This window comes from Scardinius erythrophthalmus (genome assembly GCF_964197995.2).
Source record: "Scardinius erythrophthalmus genome assembly, chromosome: 2".
Taxonomy (NCBI): Eukaryota; Metazoa; Chordata; class Actinopteri; order Cypriniformes; family Leuciscidae; genus Scardinius; species Scardinius erythrophthalmus.
Window position 1 is genome coordinate 47,220,568 of NC_138222.1, and position 25,933 is coordinate 47,246,500.

The following is a 25,933-nucleotide window of genomic DNA, read 5'->3' on the forward strand; positions in this document are numbered from 1 at the left end:
AATGTTTTGTGGAAACCATGACCCCCCCCCCCCCCCGATGAATAGAATGTTCAAAAGAACAGCATTTATTTAAAATAGAAATCTTTTGTAAAAGTATAAATATTTTTACTTTTACTTTTGATTGGTTTATTGTATTCTTGCTGAATAAAAGTATTAATTTCTTTTTTTTTTTTTACTTACTGTCCCAAAACTTTTGAATGGTTTAGTTGTTTTTGTACATTTATTTTGTATGTGCTGATTCAGGTGCCTGAATCGCAGCTGTGATGTTGTCAGGGCGATGTTCAGTGTTCTTGTCTTTTCAATCATATGCTTGTTTCTTGTGTTTCCTTTCAGTTTAAGTGTTGCTAAATTCCCTTGTTAGTTGCCTTAGTTACTAATGAGTTTCACCTGTGTCTAGTTTAGATGCCTTTGTTTGTCCCTTGTATATATAGCCCTGTTATCTTTAGCGAGTATGTGAATTATGCTGCTGCCGCCGCCGCCGCCACCGCCGCTGCTGCTGCTGCTGCTGCTGCTTTCTCCTGTGTGATTCTCTGTGTGGATTAAATAGTACCTGCATCAAGCGTTTTGGATTGGACCATACACAACGTGACAATTGTATAGTGCCATCAAATTATGCTAGATCTTGATAGTCAGTTGCATCCCCCACAGCCTTTAGCACTCATAACTGGCCTCCATGATTGAGAATTGCGACATGCAAATTGCATTCTAGAGACAGCGTGTGCCAGTGGACTGAAATATATTTGGATTTTTTTCTTTATTCCCCCTTAAGCATTATAACTTAATATATTCACCTCTAATGCCTTGTATTTTGTGTTTGGTGGTGTACAGAGTGGTCCATCAAGCTGGTCTGAACTCCCCTGTGCATTAAATGAAACTCAAACCCCATCATCTCCCCAAAGACTTTACTTTGGCTTGGCCCAGACCCCGATACTATTCCCTAGCGGTCTCATAAAAAAAGCTCCCTGGATCAGGTTCGTCACTTAAAGCAGGTTTTTGATGAGGCCAAACACAACCTCATAGGGGAAAGTAACACCAATCCGGTGGCTTTGTGGATTTGCCACGGTTTTGAGTGGGTTAAACGATATACTTCAGAAACAGGGCGCTAAAAGCAAGTGCCCATGTAGAGGAGCTTTGAAGAGGTTTCTGAGGTTAAACTTGAGGGAGAACTACTGAAAAAGGTTTGATTTTGATCCTACGTCTTGGTGGCTTCGCCCAAAGCCATTTAGACAGCAAAAGAGTCAAACAGCCCTACTAATGTGTGTACTTCAAAATGTTCTGTAATGCAACTCCTCTAGTTGGAGGACAACAGCAAACAAAGCGGCCTGGTCCTAATTAGCTGTTCTACTGAGTAGCTGCATGGAGTCCTCTCTCTTGTTGTATTTATTATGCCCTGGCACTACACAGCAATAGGCGCTGCGAGGGTTCAGTCCTCCCTCTGATGTGGTAAGTCCTCGTCTTGGGCAACTGCATCCCCCCGCTCCTGGCTGCTCACCACCGGCGCCACAATAACTGCCACCCCCTACCCCCACACCTCCCCTGCTAGGGGTCGACTCTGGGGAAACGAGAGCACTCGATGACAGGCCTTTGCGACCAGGTCCCTGTTTATGAGCAGCCAGTCTGATGGCCTGTTGAGCAACATTTTTGTGACTTTCTTGTAAGAGTCTATTTGAAAATGTTTGCATAGACAGAAGAACTGTCCTTATGTCTTGCACTTATTAGAACAGTTAGCAAGTTTATTTGATGATGTTTAACATCACATCCAGCATTCTTGATTGTATTTAGATTGCGGTGTAAAAGAGTAAGCTTGATTTCACATAATTTCTGCAGGATGTGGTTGCTGCATGGGAAGACACAGCTCTGGCACGGCTCTGCTGTTTGTAACACCAGCCTACCATAGCGTTGTAATCACCCATACCATGTGCATCAGAATACAGAGGAATCAGGAATGCTTCGGCATGATTAGCATGTGACAGATGCGGTGAGGTAATGCGATCTCCCAGGCTCATCACGATGAGATGTGTAAAATTGCTCTGCATAAAATGCTTTTAGCTAAAGCTGCTGTTTCTCACAAGACATTTTTGGGTTGGATTAATTCTCATGATATATACAGTACATGTAAAAATAAATGATGTACTGTATGTGTAATGTGTAATCACCAATTCACACAAGATATAGACCAACGTTATTGTAGTATTATTTGCATACTTATAAGTTTTATTAATATTTTGAATTGGCTTTTATTTTTATATTTTCATTTTAATTCAAATTTAGTTTTTTTATGTTTTTTTGTCATTTTTTATTAGTTGTTTATTAATTTATTACTATTTAGGTTTATTTTATTTTTATTTTTATTTCAGTTTTAGTTTTTATTTATTTCCAGTTGGTCATTTTAGTGCTTCAAGTTAAACTAAACAAAATTTATAAATGTGGCTTAAGTTTAAGTTACATTTTTTCAATACTAGTTTTTAATAGTTTTATTTTAAAATAAATTATTACCCTAATAGAGATAGGTGTGTCACCTATTTATTAACATTAATATTATTAATATTTCTTAACTAACATCTAACCATCACAAAATATATTTAGCTGTGCAACTTAAAGCTGCAGTCCGTAGCTTTTTTGTGTTAAAAATGATCCAAAATAATTATTTGAGCAAGTACATAACCAGCCAGTGTTCAAAACTATCCGCTTGCCGTAGTTCGATTCAAAATGGTAAGCTTGTAATAATGTTTTTAATTCCAGTGGTGGATTTCCGCAGGATATTCGAGCATGTCTTTGGATCATTACGTTACATCTGTACACATAAAGAAGGTGTCTCGGCTAGTAGGCTATGTTGCGTGTGAGGATGTTGGAGGTGGAGATTTATAGCCTTTTCTCACAGCACTTAATATAATTAAACTTATCAATTTGATGGCGGATCCAGAAAGGTTCAAACAACAATCACCAGTGACAACTGGAGATTCACCCGTTGTAAAACGCGAAAGATTTGGGAGAAAAAAAAGACTGCACGGCCCATGTGAAAACAAGGATAAATATCGGTAGGGCATTAAATGTAGTCACGCAATGCTGATGTTGTTAACATTAACAATTTGAGAACAAAGTATAATTTGCACGGTTTGACGTGATATGATAAGCGATCGTTAGATTTAATCAGCGCAATTTACTGCAGTGCTTTTTTCCCCTTAGTTGGTCAGAACAAAAGTGGATGTTACTTACTTGTTTAGACGACATTTTCAGGTGAAAATTCTTATGTTGTTCATATTTCCAAAAAGTAGAATCTGTGATTCCGAATGACAGTCTCCACACCACCAGGGCGTTGATTGACAGCCGCACATTCTCCTCAAAACATTGGATTCATCCACGCTGTGCCATGCTGAAGCACAACCCACGTAAAGTTGATAATGCCGCGAATAACTGCAATTGCAGATTTCGAACAGAGATGGCGACAAAGAGGAAAAACTGCGGACTGCAGCTTTAAAATTTAAACGTGCATATTTGGTATTGTATAAATTGATTTTGGGGAAAATACAATAGTGCTTTTGACTTTTTTATTTTATTAAGAACCAGCTTTATTAGCCAATTATAAGGAAACTGACTTGGTTGGTTCTTCCATTGTGCTTTTGTTAAATAAAGAAAACAAACATTTCTGGAGAGTGTCACAAAAAGGAATTGAAACTCAACATATAGGCTACTAGCAAGCTATTTTTTTTAGCAAGATTGTAGTGTGGATCGCCTGTGACTGACTGTATTCGTCTTCTGACTGTATGCACTGAACCAAGACATCCGTACTGTGATCATTCAGGACAAATACATGTACCGTATTTGACCCCAGACTTTACCAACAATTACAATTACAATAAAGCTTTTTATTCTCCATGTAACAGCAGAACTGCTGTTGTTATGTTTTGCATGATATATTATCCTTTTGAGGGGAGCATTTGTTGACATAGATGTAATAAGATTTGCACTTAAATTATATTAAATGTTTGTCCTGTGCATGTTATTTATTACAACACATTTCATAATGTGTACAGGGACAAACGTCTTTAAAATGATACGGCTACGCTAGGTTATTGTTACTCCTTGGAGAGCTCTCTCTCCTCAGAATTTAATTATTTTATTCCATTGTTCAATCCGCAAAATGCATTTTCACCCGTGTTGTTTTATGGCTGGCGTGGTCCTTTCGCTGCAACACGTTCCTATTGAAAACAATGGTTCTATTTAGCATCGGGAGGCACAGCGCTGCGGAACATAAATGCGTGTTGTGTTGTGTCTGCTGCTAATTAGCGTTAACGCTTACATTGCAGCATGAACTCATCCTACTGTAGAGTCCCTCATCTGTTAGAGCTATCATTGGGGGAAAAAAAAACACTTTTGAGTCCCATCCAGGAAAAACAACAATCCTGGGGTGTCATTCTTCATCGGGGAATCACATTTCATGGTCCTGACCTTGGTAATGATTTATCTATCAGCTAGAAACACAGTCCTGTCTGAGTGCACAAACCGCAGGTTAGAGTCAGAGCATTCGGTATGGTTGCCATCTGTGCCTCATTGACGCTCTCTGTTGCATCTTAGTCTGGGAGTTCCAGACCTGGCGATCCAATCCACTGTCTGCTCTGTAATATATGCTGTCATCTTACTTCATCCATATATGCTACTGATCTAATGTGTTGCTCTGTTTTCATGTCATTTCTCATTATGCTATAAAAAAATATCTCATCACAACTATGGCCAGGATTGAACTGTTGGCTGGTAGAGTGTGGCATAACATGTGTAGTTCAGTTAGATTTGTCTTAATAAGGATATTTAATATTATACGTTCCAATTACAAACTCAAACATTTAGCATTTCAATCTGAAACACTGTTTTGCTTTAGACTTTGAATAGTGAAATTGAAAGATTTGGCTTTCTGAGAAACTATGAATGCTTCTCTTATTATGATTGCATGTTTTTGGAAGCGTGTTGATTAGCGAATGAAGGGTGTTTACTAACATTAACCAACTAACCGATGCTTCTGGTTTATAACAGGCAGACGGCACCAGCTCTGCCATTATTAACATCTCACCTTCTCAGTCCAGCCTCCATGTACGTATGTATGACATCATCACCAATTTTCACATCTCTTTCCATCTCTCTGCAACCTTCATTTCATTGTGACTAGGTCATTAAGTGTATAATGCTATGGTTTGAGTCCAGGGTTTCTTTCCCTCACTACGTGTGAAAATAATATTGGATTTTATTTGTCTCTTTATGTGTTTGTGGCTCATGGCATGTCACCTTTATTCAGTCAGAATAGCTGTGACAAAGTCAACAAGGGGAATACACATGCGATGTGGCTTGTGTTCTGTGTTGCATGCCCTTGGTGTATGACGATGCAAGGACAAGTGACATCACCCAGACCAAGGTCTGACATTTTCATAAAGATTTATACTAAACAATATGACAAAATATTTGTCAAGATGAATTCTCTTAAAACAAGTCTTAATATCAATAAGCCATTGTGCTTCTCGCTTAAAATTTTTTTAAGATGATATTTAAATACTTCACCTCAAAATTCTGTCATTTACTCACTTTATTTTTATTTCAATTTTAAGATTAGTAATTGTAGTACTTTAGTAGTTTATTTCAATTAGTTGCTAAGGCAGCATTTCTAAGGTTTGTTTAAGGTTACGTTTCCACAAATGATTTTGATTAGTTTTAGTTGACAATAACAACACTGATTCCACACAGAAAAAAAAGGTTTAGGATGTCATTTTTATTTTACTGTGACTTTCTCTGTAAGAATTTTGTACTTTATTTTGTAGAGCTATACAGTACAATTGCAATTTTAAGCAATTGTATTTGCACAATATGTGTACTGCAGACACTGTAATGTAAATGTACACCCTGTACATATGTGGACACGCTCTATTAATGAATGGATTTGGCTGTTAAGTGTGAAAAATCAAGCATTCAACTGTCTGAGTCCCTTTTCTTCTCTAGCATAATAATGCCTCTCTGCACAAAGTGAGGTCCATATGGTTTGCTGAGTTTGTCGAGAAAGAACCTGACTGGCCTATACAGAGTCCAGACCTGAAACCCACTTGTTATGGGATGAATTGGAACTCCAACTTAGTCAGTCCCCATTGTTCAACATCGGTGCCTGACCTCGCCGAGGCTCTTGTGTCTGAATGTGTGCAAATTCCTGCAGCCATGTTCCACATCGTTCCCACAGCATGTTCCAAGCCTTCTCAAATGATTGAAAGCTATTATAGCTGCAAAGGGAAGGCAAACTTCCTGTCAGTACTCATAGTTTTGAAATTAAATGCTCAGACAAGCTCATATGGGTGTGGTGTTAGGGAGTCCACATACTTCTGACCATAAAGTGTATTTCAAAATGATATTTACACCAGTCTAATTAGGTTAACGGGTGCATCTAATCATGAAGATCTGCATGATCTAGTTGGCTTTGTGAGTGGTTACTCTAGGTTTCTAACTCAATGAAGGATTTTGCACATGTGACTGACTGCGGGAACTTTGGGTGACAGACTCATTTATTTTATGGTATATTGTTATTTATTTATTTCTGAGGCAAAGCTAATTTTCCCTCATATTTGTCTTCGCTTTTTGTTACGCTTCAGATTGGTTGCAGAACACGAATCCTGTTTTGTGTTAAGATCAAGGAGACTTATTGAATTCAAACTATTCTTTTTTCTGCACTTTCTCCAACAAAGAAAAGTCAGGATCATGAATGAGGAACATATAAATGAGAAGCAAGCATATAGGAGAAAGGTGTGTTCTGTCATCTTCTTAGGCCCATCTACTCTTGGAAGTCATGCAGGTCTTAGTGTGGTCCAATTTGTTTCTAGTCAAATGATCTCCACAGCTTTGGGGCTTTAGTTCTAGTCCTTATGACTACATTACACCAGGCTAAGACTAAGCAGAATCCTTTGATACCACTTCTTGTTTATATCACACTCTAAATGTAGTACTCTTTGCCTCCTCTTGCCAAGACATAGAGGTTTCTTTTTTGCAAACAAAGATATTTATTTTATTAGAAACCATTAAAACCAGATGATCAAAAATCCAAATTTTCTCTCTCACCAGAGCCAAAGTAAATAGGGCTGTTAAAAGATTCCCAGTGCATTTCCCCTCATTGCCAAATGTCAAGAACAGAAAGAAAAAGAATGAGTGAAAGGAAGAGAAAGAGAGAGGGATGAAAAATGTGTATTCAATCACTTTTCAACTAATGAAATTTTGAAGATGCAGACTATGAGCTTGTCCTGTCCTGTTGCTTTCAGGAGGGAGAGAGAAAAGATGGTGAGGAGAGAGTCGTTCATCACACTATTTCCTAATTGTTATTACGATGAGATTTGTTTCGCTATTTTGAGGTCTTGGAATTCAGGGATTTTCAAACTGATCCACAAAAGGGTACCAGAGGCTCTGGAAAATATTTAACCTAAAACATTTACTTTTACATTTAACCATTTAGCAGACACTTTTATCCAAAGCGACTTACAAATGAGGAGAGCAATAAAAGCAATCAAACCAACAATTGGCCAACAATAAAAGTGTTGTGACTATTCCCAGTTATTTTTTTTAATAGATATAGAATCGCAAGTGTTAGTATTAATGGTTGAAGTGTTGGCGAGATGCGTCTTTGAGATAGGCATGGTCATTCCACCAGCATGGAACAGTTAAGGTGTCTTTGGAGAGGCTCAAAATCAAGAGATAGATATTACAACATGTGTTTGTAGGGCTGTCAAAGTTTACATAACTTAAAGTATTTATTAAATATGTTTATTGCAAAAAAAACCTACTGCTTTGGAGTGATGTTTTTGTGAGAAGCGGATAGAAAAAGAGATACGCTCTCAGCTTAATACAAAGTAAATATTTTCCAGATTCTATTCTATTCTATTCTATTCTAAGTCTTTGCCAAGCCTTCAGACACTGCAGAGGACAAATAGTATTTCAGCAGTTTTGCCAGTTTTTCGGTCTTAGCAGTTGACATCCAAAACGCATCAGTAGTTTTGAGAGGAGAAAAAGAAACATGCCGAACTGTGGTTACTCATAAAATGGAATATTGGTTGGTGGCTTCATTTTCTTCAGACCATGCAAATATGCTGGAGGTTATTTGAAAGACTGCCTTGACTCTGCTGAAATGTGCAGACAGTGAAGGAATACAGCACACTTCTTAGTGAACAAGAGATGCCCAAAACCAAAATAAATTCAGTTATAAATGTATATTTGCATTGAAAAGTCCCTTTAGGGTCTATCCAACTTCCTGGTTGAGAAGGCCAGCATTGGTGTAATATTGATGTGATATATTGTGGAAGCTAAATACAATTATGTTTTCACATATTTATTATTCACATTTACATATATGCATATATACTCTTATCCAAAGCAACTTACAGAAGAGGGACATGCAATTCGTCACAAAGCCAAATATATTAATAGTTTATTAGAACGTAAGACTAGGAAACAAGCTAGACCAGGCCGGTTGCATAAACTGCTTAGACTAGTCCTCTTATAAGTTAGTCATCTCATTTTTTTTCAAGACGGGTCAAATTCTTTAAAAGTCAGTTACATAAAAAAGTTGAATGGTCTAATTTAATTCTGAAAAGTAAGACTGATTAGCCCTAACTAATTGCTAGTTGGTCAGACTAGTTCTTAAGACCAGTCTTAACTTAGTGGCTATGTTTATGCAACTGGCAGAGATGAAAGGCAAAGAATAGGAATTGTGCATGTGTGTAAGTGCCTTATGCTTATTAGTGAGAGTGACAACTGCATTTTGGAACAGAACTTTCACCCTTTTTCAGGATTTTTTAATGTCTTTTTTCATGTGGTAACTCAGCCTTATGGCACGCGGAGGGATAATCACTGAACCAACTTCGGTCTGTGTCAGCTCCAGTTACGTCATTTATGTCACCTTACCTTACTCTACGGAAGTAGTAGGTCATCCAGGTACTTTTATTAATATGGACATAACTCTCTTTTCACACACTGTTTTTTGCCTTCTATATTGTAGGAAAGTAAATACTAATACGGCAGTCATCCTCAAACAATGACTGTGTGAATGTAGCCTAAACAGACTAGTGAAGTTTTGCTAGTAAACAGCATGGCTATATTCTGTACTCCACCAGGCAGAACAGGACAGAAGTGTACTGTACTTTTCAGAATGTATACTGTATAGTATGTATGCTTTATGAATATGCAGCCTCTACTGCACTCCATCACATCATTCATGCAAAATGGACTGAATTGTAAAGTTGTGGAATAAACTTTACCTGCTTTAGAACCCACAGGTTTCCACCAACTCCATGTCGCAAATTCCTGAAGCCATGTTGGATACTGTTTATATTTCTGAATGAGCCGTCAATCAAAACACATGGAATGTCTGTACTGTGTATTTAAACGTCTGTTCAGTGCTCGGTTATTACCAACTTTATTTGGTTATTTTTCATCACTAGTGCACACAAGCATTTTTAGACCCAATGCTAACACCACCAGTGCCCTGTGTTAACCTTTACCTCAGGAATTGAGAATGTTTGCAACCATTTTAACAGGTTTTGCATGAATTAATTTTTGGAGGAGCAGTGAAGTTCCCTGTTTTCCCTCTGCCTTTCCGACCACCCTGTTTCAGGTACCAATCCACCCTGGGACATAGCAACCAATATAAATACTCTCATTTTCATAAATTTTGACGTTCCTAATGTCTGAAATCATATCATACACTTAACATTATCTTTTCATCTGTGTAACATCTCTTTCGACAGTGCGTTTCCATTTTTTTGCGAGCATGCACGCACATATACACCCAGGTTTATATGGAGCAGTACTTATTTTAATAATACCCCTAAGTCCTAAAACCTTTGGGCAGAGTATAGAATAACTAAACACATACATCTGGTGCACTCGAAGTGTCTGGGTGACCAGACGCACATGCACGCACACTCATTACACATCATTTCAGAGGCAAAATGGAACATTATTTCCTTGGTCACATGCGATCCGATTAACACAAACTTGCGCACAAACACCTAAGACGCACACACAGTTGTAACTCGGATGGAAACATGGCTGTCACGGCATTCGTAGGCTCCGCTTTAATAGCTCTGTCAGACAAAGAGAGGAGACATGTGGCAGTACTATGAAAAGCACCATTCAGGGCTGTTAGACTGCCGCACAGCCAGGCCAACTCAGCTTAAGTGATTCTGAAGGCAGCTTCACAATACACTGCAGATACTTACTGCACACCCAGTCCCATTGACCCCGTGTGCAGCCTCTGGGTAGACGCAGGAGACACTCCCCCGAAAACGTCCCCTTCATGTTACCTTCACCTTCCTGCTCATCTCTCTGACGCTCTAATCTCTCATTCTCTCTGTGGATTACCAGTGTTGTTGAGTCATTTAATTCTCTCCTTTGTTATGTTGACTTGAAATTATTGCATAAATTAGCGTTTTTTTTAAGAATCTCTGACCTGAGACCAAAATTTCTTACTCTTACTTCTAGAGCTTTCAGGTTACATCCCTTCAGCCTATTTTGAATATTGTGTCTTTTGTAAATGATAGTACTTACTATTTCTTTTAAATTTGACTATTTTTTCAAAACACGGCATAGTCCTTTAACCCGTTCTGACTTCAGGTTACGCACATGTGGTGCACACGTCTCTTCTGTAAACAAACAAACCAACAAAAAAAATTCTGTTGTTTTATAATTTTACGGAGTCTCACATTTTCTGAGCAATTCTGGAGCTTTGTTTTGTGACACTTCTCATCTTACTATCTCCCCGGAAATATTACTGGCTTGTTTTTTATAGGATTGTTTATTTGTAAGTACTATAGCTTTATTAGCATCTTCTAAGTTATTACGAGTAAAATACACTACCATTTAAGAGTGTGGAGTCAGCAAGGACACATTAAGTTGATCGAAAGTGACAGTAAAGGTTTAAAGGCATTTCTGTCATAATGACTCTGAGTGTTTGGCATGGTAATTAATATGACAATATTGATATGTTTGGTCTTGGCGGAATCTGCTTCGCTGCTGCTGCTGTTGGTCATTGCTGCTGCTGCTGCAGAGAAAGTACGGGAGTTGCTACTGCCGATACGTACATGTATACACAACACGCTGCTGAGAGCAAGTAAGACATGCTGCTGCTGTACAATATAGCGTAGATGAATTGCCCTTAGCAGATCTATACAAGTGGAGCTGGGGAAGGTGGAGGGTTTCTGTAAGCGTGCCATTGCTGACCACAAATTTGAAGGTTGAGCAGCAAGGTCATTGGCTACTGATACACCAGGAACCAATCAGAGGTGCCGTATAGAGTGATTGCAAGCAGATTGAGTTAAGGACTAATAAGCCTGCGCCATCTAGAGTTTCATGACAGAACTTTGTATTTATAATGTTACTAAATGTTTCTATTTCAAATAAAGTTTTTTTTTCATTAAAGGAACACTCCGACTTTTTGGGACTTTAGCTTATTCACAGTATCCCCCAGAGTTAGATAAGTCCATACATACCTTTTTCATTTCTGTGCGTTCTGTAAGTGTTATTTGACGCACCCACCGCTAGCCTAGCTTAGCACAAAGACTGGATGTAAATGGATAAGGTAGCATACTAATCCCAGTAAGTGACAAAATAATGCAAACATTTCAAACATAATGCACACGTCTCGTGTGCTGCGCTAATCACTCCGCCCAAGTAGCCACTCCGCCCAAGTAGCTGTGCTCCTACGCCTTGTGAGACTATAGTTCCCAGTATTTATACAATTAAAAATGGTCTCTGTCTCATATAGCCTTGTTATTTGTACACGCTGTGACTATACAGATCACAACATGTAAATAGGAAAATGTTTGCATTATTTTGTCACTTATTGGGATTAGTATGCTACCTTATCCATTTACATCCAGTCTTTGTGCTAAGCTAGGCTAGCGGTGGGTGCGTCAAATAACACTTACAGAACGCACAGAAATGAAAAAGGTATGTATGGACTTATCTAACTCTGGGGGATACTGTGAATAAGCTAAAGTCCCAAAAAGTTGGAGTGTTCCTTTAACATGATTAAATAAAAAATCCTAAAATAAAAGTATCATGATTTCCACAAAAATATTGTGCAGCACAACTGTTTTCAACATTGATTATAATAATAAGAAATGTTTCTTGAGCACCAAATATGCACATTAGAAGGATTTCTGAAGGATCGTGTGAAGACTGGAGTAATGATGCTGAAAATGCAGCTTTGCTATCACAGGAATTAATTAATTTTAAAATATATTGAAATTTAAAACAGTTATTTTAGATTTAGAATATATTTTTTTCATTTTAAATTTAGAAATATTATTGTTTTGGTCTGTTTTTGATATAATAAATGCAGCCTTGGTGAGCAAACGAGACTTCTTTCAAAAACATCAAAAAACAATACTGACTCCAAACTTTTGAACAGAAACTTTTTTATTTCTTCTCATTTATTTTTGTTTTAGAAGACTATGAATGATTAACTGTATTAATGAAAGATTTCATTCAGAGTTTGTCACACATAATCATGTAGCCTATATGACACACTCTGACACGAGTACACGCACATTCCTTGGCACGGCAGTGGCATGTGGGTTAATTAAACAACAGTGTCGGCCCCCCCTGCCTGGCCACCAAAATGCACGCCACTCCGCCACACTCCCCAACCACTAAGACGAGGAAAAAACCCAGCATATCCCGGCATTGCTCCATCACTACTGTTTTTCCTCTCTCATCATTAAAAGTACGATGGAAGCGAAACTTGAAGTCTCTCCTCAGGGTGAGTCGAAACTGGCCTTTTAGAAGAGAGAGAAGTGTGTGTGGGTGCAGCCAATGGAGGGATCTCTTCTCTTCCAAACACACTGTGTTTTATGCCACGGTGGGTCAGTCTGTCTTTCATCCATCTGTCAAACACACACACACACACACACACACACACACATGTATTTGCACAAGACTCACATCATAATCTGACTACACTTTTGTGTCTTGTTTTGAGGTAGTGTCAATTGTGGAGGGTGTTGTCCTCATTAACAACACTTTTTTGTCTTTTGGTTGGATGGGAATGTGGTGCTGGCTGAGGTGGGAACTGCCTGATTGTACCTTTTTGAAAAATGTCCCACACTTTCCATGTGGAATGAGTGAGCGTTGGCGAGACTTGCAGTATCAGTGGCGATTAGTACATCAAATTGCAACAGAACATTAGCGCTCCTGATTCATACCCATGAAAGTACCAGAAAAATGACAATATGAACGCTTTCTTTCTAGTTTAATTTGATATCCTTACAATTACCATCACTACAGCAGATGAATGATTTATCAGTTACTTATGGAAAAGATTAAGTTATGGAAAGGGTTGTTTCCACTGGTCGTTTGGTCTGTGGATGGTGTCACTGTCACTCATGCATGTTTCTGCTTAAAATGTTTTGACATTTGAGGGTATTTTCTCTTGACTCTTTTTCTTTCTTCACTTTTTCTAACCTTGTCTTATTGTTTGTGTTGAATTTGTCGGACATGCTTTAGATGGGACAGTGGGTAAGTTAAGGCCTTCATTGCTTTCAGACTAGACCTTCCTATTCATGAAATTAGTGATTTAATTAAGCAAGGGTGTATTGAATGAGGGATGTGGGGTCACATATGTATAGACCCTCCTTGCTTGTAATGCTTCAATCTTCCTGTTCTCTTATTTTCTTCCTCTGTGTCTACAGCAGGATGAATTTATGGACTGGTGGAGCAAGTTTTATGCCTCCACAGGTGAGAGGAACAAGTGTGGAAGTTATATGGAGAAGGGCTTCGATACACTGCAGGTAAGGCATCACAGTAATGTTGTCCCTCATGTTGTTCTAAATGCGTATGACTGACTTTCTTTCATACTTCTGCAGAACACAAAATAAGGTTTTTTTTTTCATACAATGAAAGTCAATGGGACCCAAAACAACATTAGACCCCCCAAAAACGCTAAAAGGCTTTTCACACTGCACTTAGCCCTGGGGTATAAGTGTTCTAAACTCTGCTTTTAACCCAGTGCATAGAACGTTTCACACTTGTAATTAAGAAGCGGGGTTAGCACTGCCTTTGACCTGGGGTTACGAAACTCCAGAGCCGGGTGAGCACCACTTTTGCAGTGGTAACCCACTCTGTGGTGCCAAACTTGTTCAGTGTGAAGCAATGCTATGTTAGAATGTCACAGCTAGAAACTGTGATTGCATGCCAAATTGCATGCCTCATATTCACATGCGTTGGATAATATTAGTCACAGAAACACATGTTTTATTCTTAATTCTGTAGTCCAAAAAGTCTAATTCGGGAAAAACTTGATATAGGTCAATATACAGTATACAGGGCACAGGGCAATATATAATACAAGGATACACAATGCTAGAGCCTTTATTTAAACAGATCAATAACTCTGACACTGCAAATATGCAGATAAGAACGTTAACCCAGTGTGAAACGTCACCTCATGAGGACCCAGGATTATTTTTTAACCCTGGATAAGGTATGAGTGTGAGACGTAAAAAGTAACCCAGGATTGTATTTTCCCAGGGTTTAGAATGGAAAAAGCCCTTAAGACTTCTATATAGAGAGTTTTATATATGTATATATATATATATATATATATATATATATAACTTTCAATATGGGAGGAACTATTCTCTTGAAGAAACAGTTCATGGTTTCCTACAGAGCTAGAGAATAAAAAGTTCTTTGTGGAACTTGAAGGAATAATTCACCCAAAAATGAACATTTTGTCATTGTTTATTCATGCTCATGTCTTCCCACTGGCACGTCTAACATGATCCCAGCGGTATGAAATCTGTACATGGAGATTGACAGCAAAAGTTCATCATAACTATAGTGACATTATCAGTGCCCAAGCAAAACCAACATAAGGATGCCAGAATCCGAGGTCGCAGAAACATCAGCTCCGCACACAGCCGAACTTCAAAGCCCTGCGGTCTCCCTAGGGAGTGCATATGCCTACTTTCAAATGCTCACTCACCCCGACTCCAGTCCACTCCAGCCCACTTCCCACAAGCTTATCCATTTATAATAGAGCCAGTGGCTGCCAGATTCCCAACTTTTCCGATGAATTCATGTCGGGGTTGCCGCAGGGGGATAACCAAGTGCAGACAAGGGCTCCGTTACTGACGTCATCGAGCCGTTTTCCCCCCAGCCCACACCTCCCTATCATCCCTCGATCTCTGGCCGGTTTGTCAGCGATCTCCCCTGTCACCACATTCTCTCTCTACTTGCCTTAGCCACTCTTTCCAACCTTTCCAATCTATAACGTGTCCGTTAGTCATCTGGCAGGGGCCTCGGGTCTCAGGGCTACCTGCGAGGAACGGGCCCAGTTGTTGGCTGCCACCATGTGAGAGTGTCCCACGCACCGGGAGGAGCGGCAGACAAAAACACTTTCCCTAAAACTGCTGAGATGAGCTGTTATTTTGGGCTTATGGTGCCTGAGGGACAGATTGAAGGCAGGGAAAGAGCAAAAGAGACTGGGAGAGGGTTTCATGTGTTGTGTGTCGTGTCACACGTTCAGGGACCGGGCCTGAGTGAGTCAACTAGAAAAACAGATCGACTCGCTTACGAGGATTCCTTCATACTTTTGTCACTAAGTTGTCTCCTGGGTGGCCGTTTGGTTGGAGAGTTGTGCGCCGCTAGTTAAAAGTTGTGTAATGTCACGGCAAAGCATATTTTCCTTGGGCACAAATCGTTTTTGCGCATTTTATTGGAGTTTTTAAACATTCTCATAATCAGGAATTTCCAGATCTTTTTGCATTAATGGTGCATTTGAGGTAGTTTGACTTGTGCCTGAAATGTTAAACCCACAATTAAATATCCCAGAGTCCAAGATTCTTAAAGAAAACTGCTTTGGCAAGACAAACAATGGATGTCTTGTATATAGCATGTGTCCTTTCAGCCCTTTGAGTTGATTGAAGATCTGCATGCAAATCACAAAAATACACATTCTCCTGTGCTTCCTTTCTCAGGTGTATGACAGAGAACTGGAGAAAACGGAAGGCTTTGAGAAGTTTGCTGATTTCTGTCAAACGTTTAAACTTTACCGTGGAAGAACCCAGAATGAGAGTGAAGACCCTTCTGTTGTTGGAGAGTTCAAGGTAGGGTCATTATAACATCTCAGTTATATAACTGTCAGCTGTCTGATATCACATGTGCTCTCATTCAGTCTTCAAGAGGGAAAACATTCAGGCGTCGCCAGATGAAGCAAGGGATGGGTGTTGATGCTTATTAGCTGAGCTAATAAAAATCATTGAATCAGGCCTTCTATTTAACAGATCACACACTTGCATCTGGCAGGTTCAGTTTGTTCTTTGTCAAATTTACCTTTGAATAACCTTTGAATAATTTGTTAATTTAGAGCGTTCTGCAACAGACAGTCTTGTGCCATTCTTTTGGTGAACTATGAACTCCCAAAGATACATTCTGGGTTCCTCAGGTCATTGTACTGGTTTATGTGTTCTTTAAAGCACAATATATATATACAAAAAAAAAGTATATATATATATATATATATATATATATATATATATATATATATATATATATATATATATATATATAATTTTTTTTTTGTGAAACTTAAAAATGATTATATTTTTTTATTTAACATTTGTACAAAATATAATTCACACAAAAATGTAAAATTTGTCAACATGTCATGTCTTCTGTGGAAAACGTTTGGTCATGTTTTATATAATTTCAGACTAGTGTTGTTTTAGTAATAGTTATATACCATTATAGTAAGTAAAGTTTATTTATATATATTTATTGTTATTTGCTTTTATTTTTATATTTTCAGTTTTTTCATGTAATATTTATATTTTATTTAAGCTCCATTTCAATTAATGAAAAGTTTTAGTTAACAATATAACACATATTACACCCTTTTCCCCATACATCAAAAATAGATATATCACTTATACTAGCAACAAACAAAAAACAAAACAAAAAAATCCCACAAAAGTAGTCCATATAACTTTCACAAGTTATATACTATACAAAAAAAGTCTTCTGAAGATAGCTTGCAATATTTTTGTGTCAAAACCAAACAAGTAAAAGTCATTGTTCACTTATCCCTTTGGCTGTTACTCTCAAATCTCATTTGAAGTTGGGGTTTTTTTTCCAGTCCTGTTGAAATCTGTGTTGTGATCGGTCATATGACATGCAAGAGCCAACAAAAAGAATATAGTCTATAATATTGGATAGAAACGTTTGGTTTTGTAAATGATTTTTTTTTTATTAAATGATTTTCATTTTTTGGTGCACCTTTAAAAATACTCTCCTATGGCATCTGGCATATGGCTTTAAAACCCATTTTGATTCTAATGGGAACCTCTAATTTGAAGAGTGTAGATGCTTTTTCATGGTTTATTTGGATTACAACTGGTTTAGTTCTAGTAGGATTTGAGGGAACTAAATTTGAGGGATTAAAGTGTAATTTGAGGTCTGTCTGGAGGCCCCAGACTGCAGGTCTCCAGAAAAAAGTAAAACTAAATTGCACCATGAGTTACACTGACTCCTGTCCCGTCCTCCTTCAGGGTTCATTTAAGATCTATCCATTGCCTGACGATCCCTCGGTGTCTGTACCCCCACGCCGGTTCTCCAAGCTCCCCCCGAACGGAATAGAAGAGTGCCTGGTACGCGTCTACATCATCCAGGCCTATGGCTTACAGCCCAAAGATGCCAATGGCAAGGTAGGTACAACACAACCAAAATACACGAAAAAGGAAAGGAACATGCTAACTAGCCATTTGCTTTTCAGTGTCCTTGTATACGGATCAGGGTTGGGAGAGTTTGTTTCAACAGCCCTTGTATTTTCAGTAGATGCATTCACAAATCTTTGTAGTTTTTTTTGTCAGCCAGACGAGCCCTTTGTGAAGCCTCTGCAGTGCCAGAGTCATAAGAGAGCCGAGAAATTGCTTTATGAAAACATGGAGCCACCCTTTTACCCACAACCATAAACTCTCAATCGCTGCCCGAGACCTGGCCAACACGCCACCACCGCTGGCCCTGCGTCAGATGGGCTTTCCCTTCATTAGTTGCGAATATGCTAAGATGACGTCCTTTCATCACCTACTCAGGCCAGGAGTTATGATATGGAACATTTCACACATGTACTCGCTGCCTATGAAACACGCACTGATCACAGAGATTTGATGCTTTTTTCCACCGCGAGAGCAAAGAGCCCCTGTTTTAAGTACAAAAAGAGGGAGTGCTGTTTTGGATATTGTTGCTTATAGTATATATGTGTGAGTATGTGGCTATGTTAACACATACTAACAAGCACTTCTTGTTTTTTCTTAGTGTGACCCCTATGTTAAGATCACACTTGGCAAGAAATCAGTCGATGACCACGACAATTACATACCCTGTACTTTGGACCCCGTCTTTGGAAAGTGAGTATCTCTCTTTTTTCTCTCTCTTTCTTTCTGTGTCTTTGAACAGATTCTCACACACACACACACACACATAGAAACACGTCATAGCAAGGATTGATTATACCAGCAGGGGTCGCCACACTCATAATAATGATGACCCCCCTAAATTAAAAAGTCTTGATGTCGGATACGTGCAAGAAGGAAAGTGATCTGGTGGATAAATGATACAGAGGCAGAATACGAAGCATGTGGATGATTACCTTGGAGAACTTTTAAGCAAAATAATTTCTGACTAAAGGAATTATTCAAAGATTGAAATGTGTGTCTTTTGCTTCTCATTTAGGATGTTTGAGCTGACGTGTTCTCTGCCTCTTGAGAAGGACCTAAAGATCATGCTGTATGATTACGACATGGTCACTAAAGATGAGAAAATCGGAGAGACCGTCATTGATTTGGAGAATCGCTTCTTGTCGCGCCATGGCGCTCGCTGCGGGCTGCCACAGTCCTACTGTCTGTAAGAAATGCCTCTGTCTCTCATCCTATTTCCTTTCACCTCACAGTTATTAGTAGTCATTATGAAAACTGTAAAGAACAGGTAGTTAATGTTTAAGCCATGTTAGAGCCATGACCTAGCCTCTGACCTTTGAATCCCATCGGATTCAGTCATATTCTGATCCTGACTTTCATCTTCTCTGACCCTGCTTAAACCAGTCTAAGATGGTTAGCTGGTTTTCTAGCCTGGCCAAGCTGTTAAGACTAGTCTGTTATGCTGGACAACCAGCTAAACAAGTTGAAGCCAGTTTCCCCAAGCTGTCTACCTGCGAAGACCAGTAAAGCACCTTTTTTTTTTATTTTTTTATTTTTTTTTTTATTGAGTTGAATCCTGTATCATGTTGTGATCCTGCTTGGGCAATCTGGTTTTTGACTTGTTCAGGTAACACAGTCTGATATTATTTTTCCCCAAATTACATAATTTTTTATTTATATTTTTAATTTTAATAAAAGTATTTATATTAATTATAAGAATAGCATATTTTGTTTTACTTTATTTATTATTTTATGTACTTATGCATTTTTTATTATTTTAATTTATTATTGTATTTATTTATTTTAAATATGTAATGCATATTTTCCATTTTGCATTTTGACAGCCATGCTGTCTCATATAGCTTATTTAATGAGGTGTTCGGCAAAAACATACCAGCCTAAACAGCTTGGCCTGGCTAGGAGACCAGCTAACCACCTTATTATTATTCTTTTTTTTTTGTTACCAGAGTAATCATCTCCTAAATGTAAAAAAAGTTTTGAGTAACTGTTGGCTGTCGCAACTGTGATAACACATACTGCTCAGAAACACCCTTGGTTTTTCATCATAAATGAACTCTTTATGTTTCTGTCCTGACTCTAGGTCAGGAGTTAACCAGTGGCGAGATCAGGTAAAACCATCCCAGTTACTTCATCGTTTGTGCGAGAGGCGAAACTACAAACTGCCCGTCTACAAGCAGGATAGAGTCTATTTCAGAGGACAGGAGTACACCATCGCAGACCTTGGTCAGTGTCCTAAACACACACTCCAAGTAGACCTAGTTTCCTACCAGTGAATTTTATGTTCATGATATTTGATCGTTAATTCTGCGATTGTCATTCCCAAAGAGCGGCTTCTTAGAGAATTGCGCGCAGCAATGCACATGAACGCGTACGTACGAATAAACACGGGCATCACGACCTATCAAACCCGCCGGCTGGACGGCGAAAAAAGAAAGTGGAAGTCTTTTCTTTGGAGCTGCTGAAAGCATTAGTCACGAGTAAGAGCTAATCAAAGCAGCAGCCTGACTCCATCACATCTTCCGTCATTAAAAAAAGTGAGCCGAGCACGAGATCGGCTGCGGTTCTGTGAAAACACTGACAGAAAAAGAATAACGATATATGTCTCGGCTTGTGCCATACATCATATCTTTGTGTGTGGGATCACAGAGCTGTCGGGGAGGCCGCTTGGCTGTTCTTGCTCGGGCGCTATGAGCGGAAAGAATGAGTTGTTCCTCTGTGTGAAGAAAAACAAGTGCGATATTGTAAAGACGAAGGACTTGTGTAAACATACAGCACCTCTGACATAGTCATTCATTCACAGCAAATATATCACTCCTTGCCACAGCAACCTGACGTCCCCTCCTGTTTTAAAGTGTGCCCCTGGGATGACAATGCTAGCTAATGCTAGTTCACCATTAGGTGTGTATTATTTTGATCAGATCCTCCCAACACTTCTGGTTTGACCTCTAAGCCCTTAAAGTCCCATGGCTGTCTTTCTACCACTCAGATGTAACACAAGGCCTACAGAAAGCCAAGCTCTCCAGCCATTTTCCCTTCCATGATGCTTTGGGATGAGGCCGGCTTCAGATTTATGGGGAACTAGCATATAAGCATGTTCAGCCAAGGTCAACACTGTGGCGGGCTTCTCAGCCTCCTGCTCCCGTGTCTTGCCGCGGAGGAATACTACATATTTTTGTTTGGCCCACGTAACTGCGGCAACCCGCGCGTCAAAGCAATTATCAGGTGGCCGTTTCGGGCATCCAACTTCATGGCAGAAATGATCTTCCTCCACTTCAGTCTTTTTCCTCTTTTCTCCACACTCCGACCATGTTTCCCTCAGGGACATGACACAGGGTTTCAAACCATAAACTCAACAGTGGACGTTTATTTTTTTTCTTCTCTCGCTCTCTCTTTTTGCTTTTTGAAAGGGGAAACTCTCTTCTTAGATCAACAGCAATGAAATCAACGCATCATCTGAGAAAAGGGGAAAGATAAACATTTCCGACTATTTAAGTGGAATGCTTCATGAATGTTGGCTCTTTTCTGCTCTCGGTTATGACTTCATAAAACCCTATGCCCAAATGTTCTTCATATCAAATCAGAGGTTAAATAGTGGTTCCATTTCATGGTTTTAATGGAAAATAACATTATGATGAATCTTTCTTATAACTTAAACAATTTTAAGCTAAAAAAAAAAAGTAGGACCTTCTGCGTCAATGTGAATATAATCTACAATGGCCTTATGGTTGACTACATTTGGCCCTCAGATGAAGGGAAACCTCTAAACCCTAACCTGGGACCAGTGTTGGAGCGTCTAGCTCTGTTGGTGTTGAGAAGGCAGGGTCTGGTGCCTGAACATGTAGAGACTCGGCCCCTCTACAGCCCCCTGCAGCCAGATATAGAACAGGTAACAGTCTCATATTCTTATTACAAAAAAATATATATATTAAATAATATATTAAAACATATTATTTATATTTATGATTTTATATTTTTATTTTATATTGGTGTAATTATTATTTTATTATTATTTTTATTTTTCATGTTTTTTACGAGTTGCCCTGTCAGTCTTCAAGGAGTTGTTTTATTTTCCAACACACAGGGGCGGTTACAGATGTGGGTGGACCTGTTCCCTAAATCTTTAGGTCCACCAGGACCTCCATTTAACATCACACCACGCAAAGCTAAAAAGTAAACGCATCGCTTTTGTTTAATATCTATCATTTTGTCTCGAAACGCATCCAGAAGCATAACATGTCAATGTTTTCTGCTCCCATAGGTTCTTCCTGCGCTGTATTATATGGAACACAAGAGATGTTATCTTGGATGATGTCAGTGTTTCTGGGGAGAAGATGAGTGACATTTATGTGAAAGGGTACATCTGGGTGTCATAAATAGGTTGTTGGGTTTGTGTATATGAGCTCTGGTTAGATTAAGTTGTTATTGTTTCCCATGTCATGGGCCTGTTGCTTGTCTGTTGCCACTGTGACCAATAGTAACAACGGCATGCAAAAATTATCGATCAGTAGCTACAAACACACAGTTGCAAGGCAACCATAGACCCTAGCTGTAGGTCAATTACAGCTAAGCTGCATTGTATTCTAATGTGTTGGAAATGATGTGTCGGGTAATTGCGAATTGTTCTTTTTTCAATCCTAGCTGGATGCACGGCCACGAAGTGAACAAGCAGAAAACAGACGTTCACTATCGGTCGCTGGGAGGTGAAGGCAACTTTAATTGGCGGTTCCTCTACCCCTTCCACTATTTACCTGCAGAACAGCTCTGCACCATTGATAAGAAGGTGAGGTGTGATCTAGGCTTAGGCTTAGTGGAAACAAAGAACAAGTGAGAAAGAACTGAAAGGGAAACTCAAACCCTGTCAGCATTCATATCCCAAAATCTTCTGCCTTGATTGAATCTGAATAGGTGATCCGTAGGTCACCCTGCGTGATTTGCAGAGGTTTTGTCTAACGCCCACATTTTGAAGGATATCACTGCAGTTGGCAGGTGTTTAATGCAATGTTTCAAACCCAGATATGTTGCTGGCTGCATCTGGCACGCTTCCACTTACCAAACGTGGTACATGAACATCTTGTAACAGCAAGACAGTCCAGACTTCAGCCAAGCCAGCTCAGGGAAAACAGCTGTGATGGACAAGGCACTTAAAGTGAGGTTTTGGCAGGCAAGAGATCAGTTATAGTAAGATTGAAGATAGCGGTTCCACCCATTAAACTGAGGGTGGCCCGCAACAGCTGTCAAACGATAGATCCGCTTTGGCTCAGCTTTGTTGGAAGCAACACACAATAGAACCGATACATGGTGAAACGGATTCTCTTGCATGAAACACGGCTCTCAGTGATAATTGGAAGTGATTCCTTATTTGCAGTGTTTGTTTTGATGGAGTTGTATGCGGTTGTCAGGCAGGATGTGCAAACCGACGGGGCCTATTTACCGATGAACGGCAGCAGTTCAGCTCTGTGAAGCGGGAGTTCATTATCCACCATGTGTTTGTCCACACATCCATCACGGGTACAGTACAGTAGGAATGCTGTCACGCAGATGGAATCCTGTCTGGCGGTGGGGTGCAGAATCAGGGCTGTAGCGGGAGTCGCTAACACTGTTTTCTGACTGGGACGTTTCTGTCGCTCCCGGTGGCTCTCACTCTCTCTCTGTCTCTCACCCTCTCTCTAATTCTGCTTCGCATATTCACGCCATCATTTCCTCGCTCTGTCTTTATCAGTCTTGGTCTGTCAGTTTATTTCTGCTTCTCTGTTTCTCCTAGAGGTGGTGTAGCTCATTTCTAGGGCTGGTAACTAAAGGTTGTTGGGTCTTATCTCACAAGTGAGGCACTTGTTATAAAGTCAGAATTAAGAGATATACACTTTTTAGTTCATATCTTGCAATTTCACCGGTGAGTGAAAAAGTTCATTTCAAACCCTGTATATATATAATCAGGATAATAATTTATATATTAACATGAAAACAATTATTGGCTCAACGTTATCAGCCAAAATGTTAATATTGGTCTCTAGTGCAGGTTGCTTAAAGGAACGTTTCAGGTTCAATACAAGTTAGGCTTCTAGACAGCATTTGCTACATAATGTCGATTACAACAGAAAATAATTTACACTTGTCATGGTTACAGTAATACACAATGAAATGAACGGTTACACTTACACCAGTTGAATGATAAATTAGCAAGTAGTTCTGATTGTACTTCTGTGAATCTCACCATGTTTCTTTTTCTGCAGGAGCATTTTTGGAGTCTGGATAAAGTTGAAACAAAACTTCCTCCTAAACTTACTATCCAGATCTGGGACAATGACAAGTTCTCCTTTGACGATTTCCTTGGTAAGAGCAAAACCTTATAGTCGTCCCTTGTGCCAGATCACTCCTCAACTCCCTCCCTCAGCTTTGCCACCGTCAGCAAATTCAGTCGTGTTAACCTTGTACAGCACCACAAAGCTGTTATTCAAGCATATTTTTCAGCCTTGACATGACAGATGAAAAACTTTTTGTGGGACTGGACCACACTGATAGGACCCTGTGTGTGGTTTATTGTCATTAACCTATACGCCTGAGTATATGGACATGAGTGCATAGGGAGATGGTTACCAAAACCTGAACCTCCTTAACCTGTGAGAGGTTACCCACCACATTACTGTGAAGCGTGACCGTCAGCATAAATGCACTTAACAACCTTAACGCAAATACATCATTCAGACCACACGAGTCCTCTATAACATCTTTGCTGCTAATGTTATTATTATCAGCTGAACCTAATTTCCAACATGTCAGCACAACTAGAAGAGAAATAAGTTATGACCTGACTCTTTAGAAACCTCTATAAAATACACTGATCTATGTACATTTGTAAAATAATTAGCATCTAACCACAATGTGAAAACCTCAAAGAAAATTACAGTCAGACTGCCAGCAGCAAAGTCTGAAGGACAAACACTTTTTCTGACTGATATTATTTGAAATGCTTGCTAACTTTTGCTTCTGTTCTGTTCTGTTCTTTTACATAGATAACATACATTTTCATATTTTCCTCGTGTTAAATTCACAGACATTCTCTTTTCTTATATTTATTGTGCAGTCTTAGGTGAAGTCAGCTGCTGTAGTGTATCATTGAACTTTAGGATTGTGGTGCTTAATTTCTTCTCTCTCTCTTTCTAAGGCTCTTTGGAGATGGACCTGAACCATATGCTGAGTCCAGCAAAGTCTCCGGAGAAGTGTGGCCTTGAGATGCTCTCTCAGTCCCAGGACAAGCTGGTGTCTTTGTTTGAGCAGAAGACAATGAAAGGCTGGTGGCCTTGCGTGTGTGACAAAGAAAACGAGAAGATACTTGCTGTAAGAGTTACACATAAACTAGGGTTATTATTGTGTTGAGAAATTTTATATGTCACATACCAAAAAGAAAATGACTGGTATCATATCAATTCAACCCTCTCATATCTATTTATGCAGTTGTTGTATTTGTGAGACAATACAACATACACTACACCTGGAAGAATAATTAAATCAGACTGTAATGCACTGATTAAAAGTATAAATACTAAAGTAATTTTCTTGTAAATACAATAGAGGTTAAAGGTGATATCCGGAAGGGATATTTGTTTTTAATGAACTAATTAATTTTATTGAAGTTCAATTAATCCATCAACATATTAAGAAAATATTTAATATTTAATATATAAATATTAATATATATATATATATATATATATATATATATATATATATATATATATATATATATATATATATATATATATATAAGAATGTAACCCTAAATCTGTGTGACAAAATTATTTGGCAAACAAAGACAAACTACAGTTACAGGTTTTATTTTACTAAGCAAAAAAAAAAAAAAAAAAGTTCACAGGAAAAGCATACTCTGACTACAACGCTCAATTTCATGTGTTCATCATTTTGTATGACATCCTGAACAAAGATAATATCCATACAATTTGGAATGTTTCAGTGCGTTATCATAAATAACATTTGACTCCAAACACAACTATGCCGTATGCTTACAAAACCTTTAACTCATTTTTAATAACTTTTGAATAAAGGGTGAAGATGGCAATTTTCCTAGGCCGGACATCACTTATGGACACTATTATATGTTTTTTATTTATAGCGTAATACACATTTATAGTTTGCTTAGCTTAGTCGATTTTTATTTTGGTTAAATATTTTGATATACTATTATTACA

The 25,933-nt window shown here is 38.7% G+C and overlaps 1 protein-coding gene across 10 annotated transcripts in view; it reads left to right on the plus strand.

The window, feature by feature from the left end:
- The window catches only part of dysf (dysferlin, limb girdle muscular dystrophy 2B (autosomal recessive)), an 84,720-nt gene that overhangs the window by 55,887 nt on the left and 2,900 nt on the right, over window positions 1-25,933 (plus strand). For 8 of the 10 annotated variants that reach the window (XM_081359317.1, XM_081359322.1, XM_081359314.1 and 5 more), the window contains 12 exons: window positions 13,704-13,802; window positions 15,993-16,121; window positions 17,562-17,717; window positions 18,328-18,419; window positions 18,745-18,915; window positions 19,810-19,952; window positions 21,476-21,615; window positions 21,811-21,899; window positions 21,988-22,083; window positions 22,368-22,509; window positions 23,960-24,059; window positions 24,892-25,064. In XM_081359317.1, the coding sequence (XP_081215443.1) occupies window positions 13,704-13,802; window positions 15,993-16,121; window positions 17,562-17,717; window positions 18,328-18,419; window positions 18,745-18,915; window positions 19,810-19,952; window positions 21,476-21,615; window positions 21,811-21,899; window positions 21,988-22,083; window positions 22,368-22,509; window positions 23,960-24,059; window positions 24,892-25,064 (1,530 nt within the window). The remainder of the gene's footprint in view (window positions 1-13,703; window positions 13,803-15,992; window positions 16,122-17,561; window positions 17,718-18,327; window positions 18,420-18,744; window positions 18,916-19,809; window positions 19,953-21,475; window positions 21,616-21,810; window positions 21,900-21,987; window positions 22,084-22,367; window positions 22,510-23,959; window positions 24,060-24,891; window positions 25,065-25,933) is intronic. The other 2 variants (XM_081359320.1, XM_081359315.1) reach the window with 1 other exon arrangement.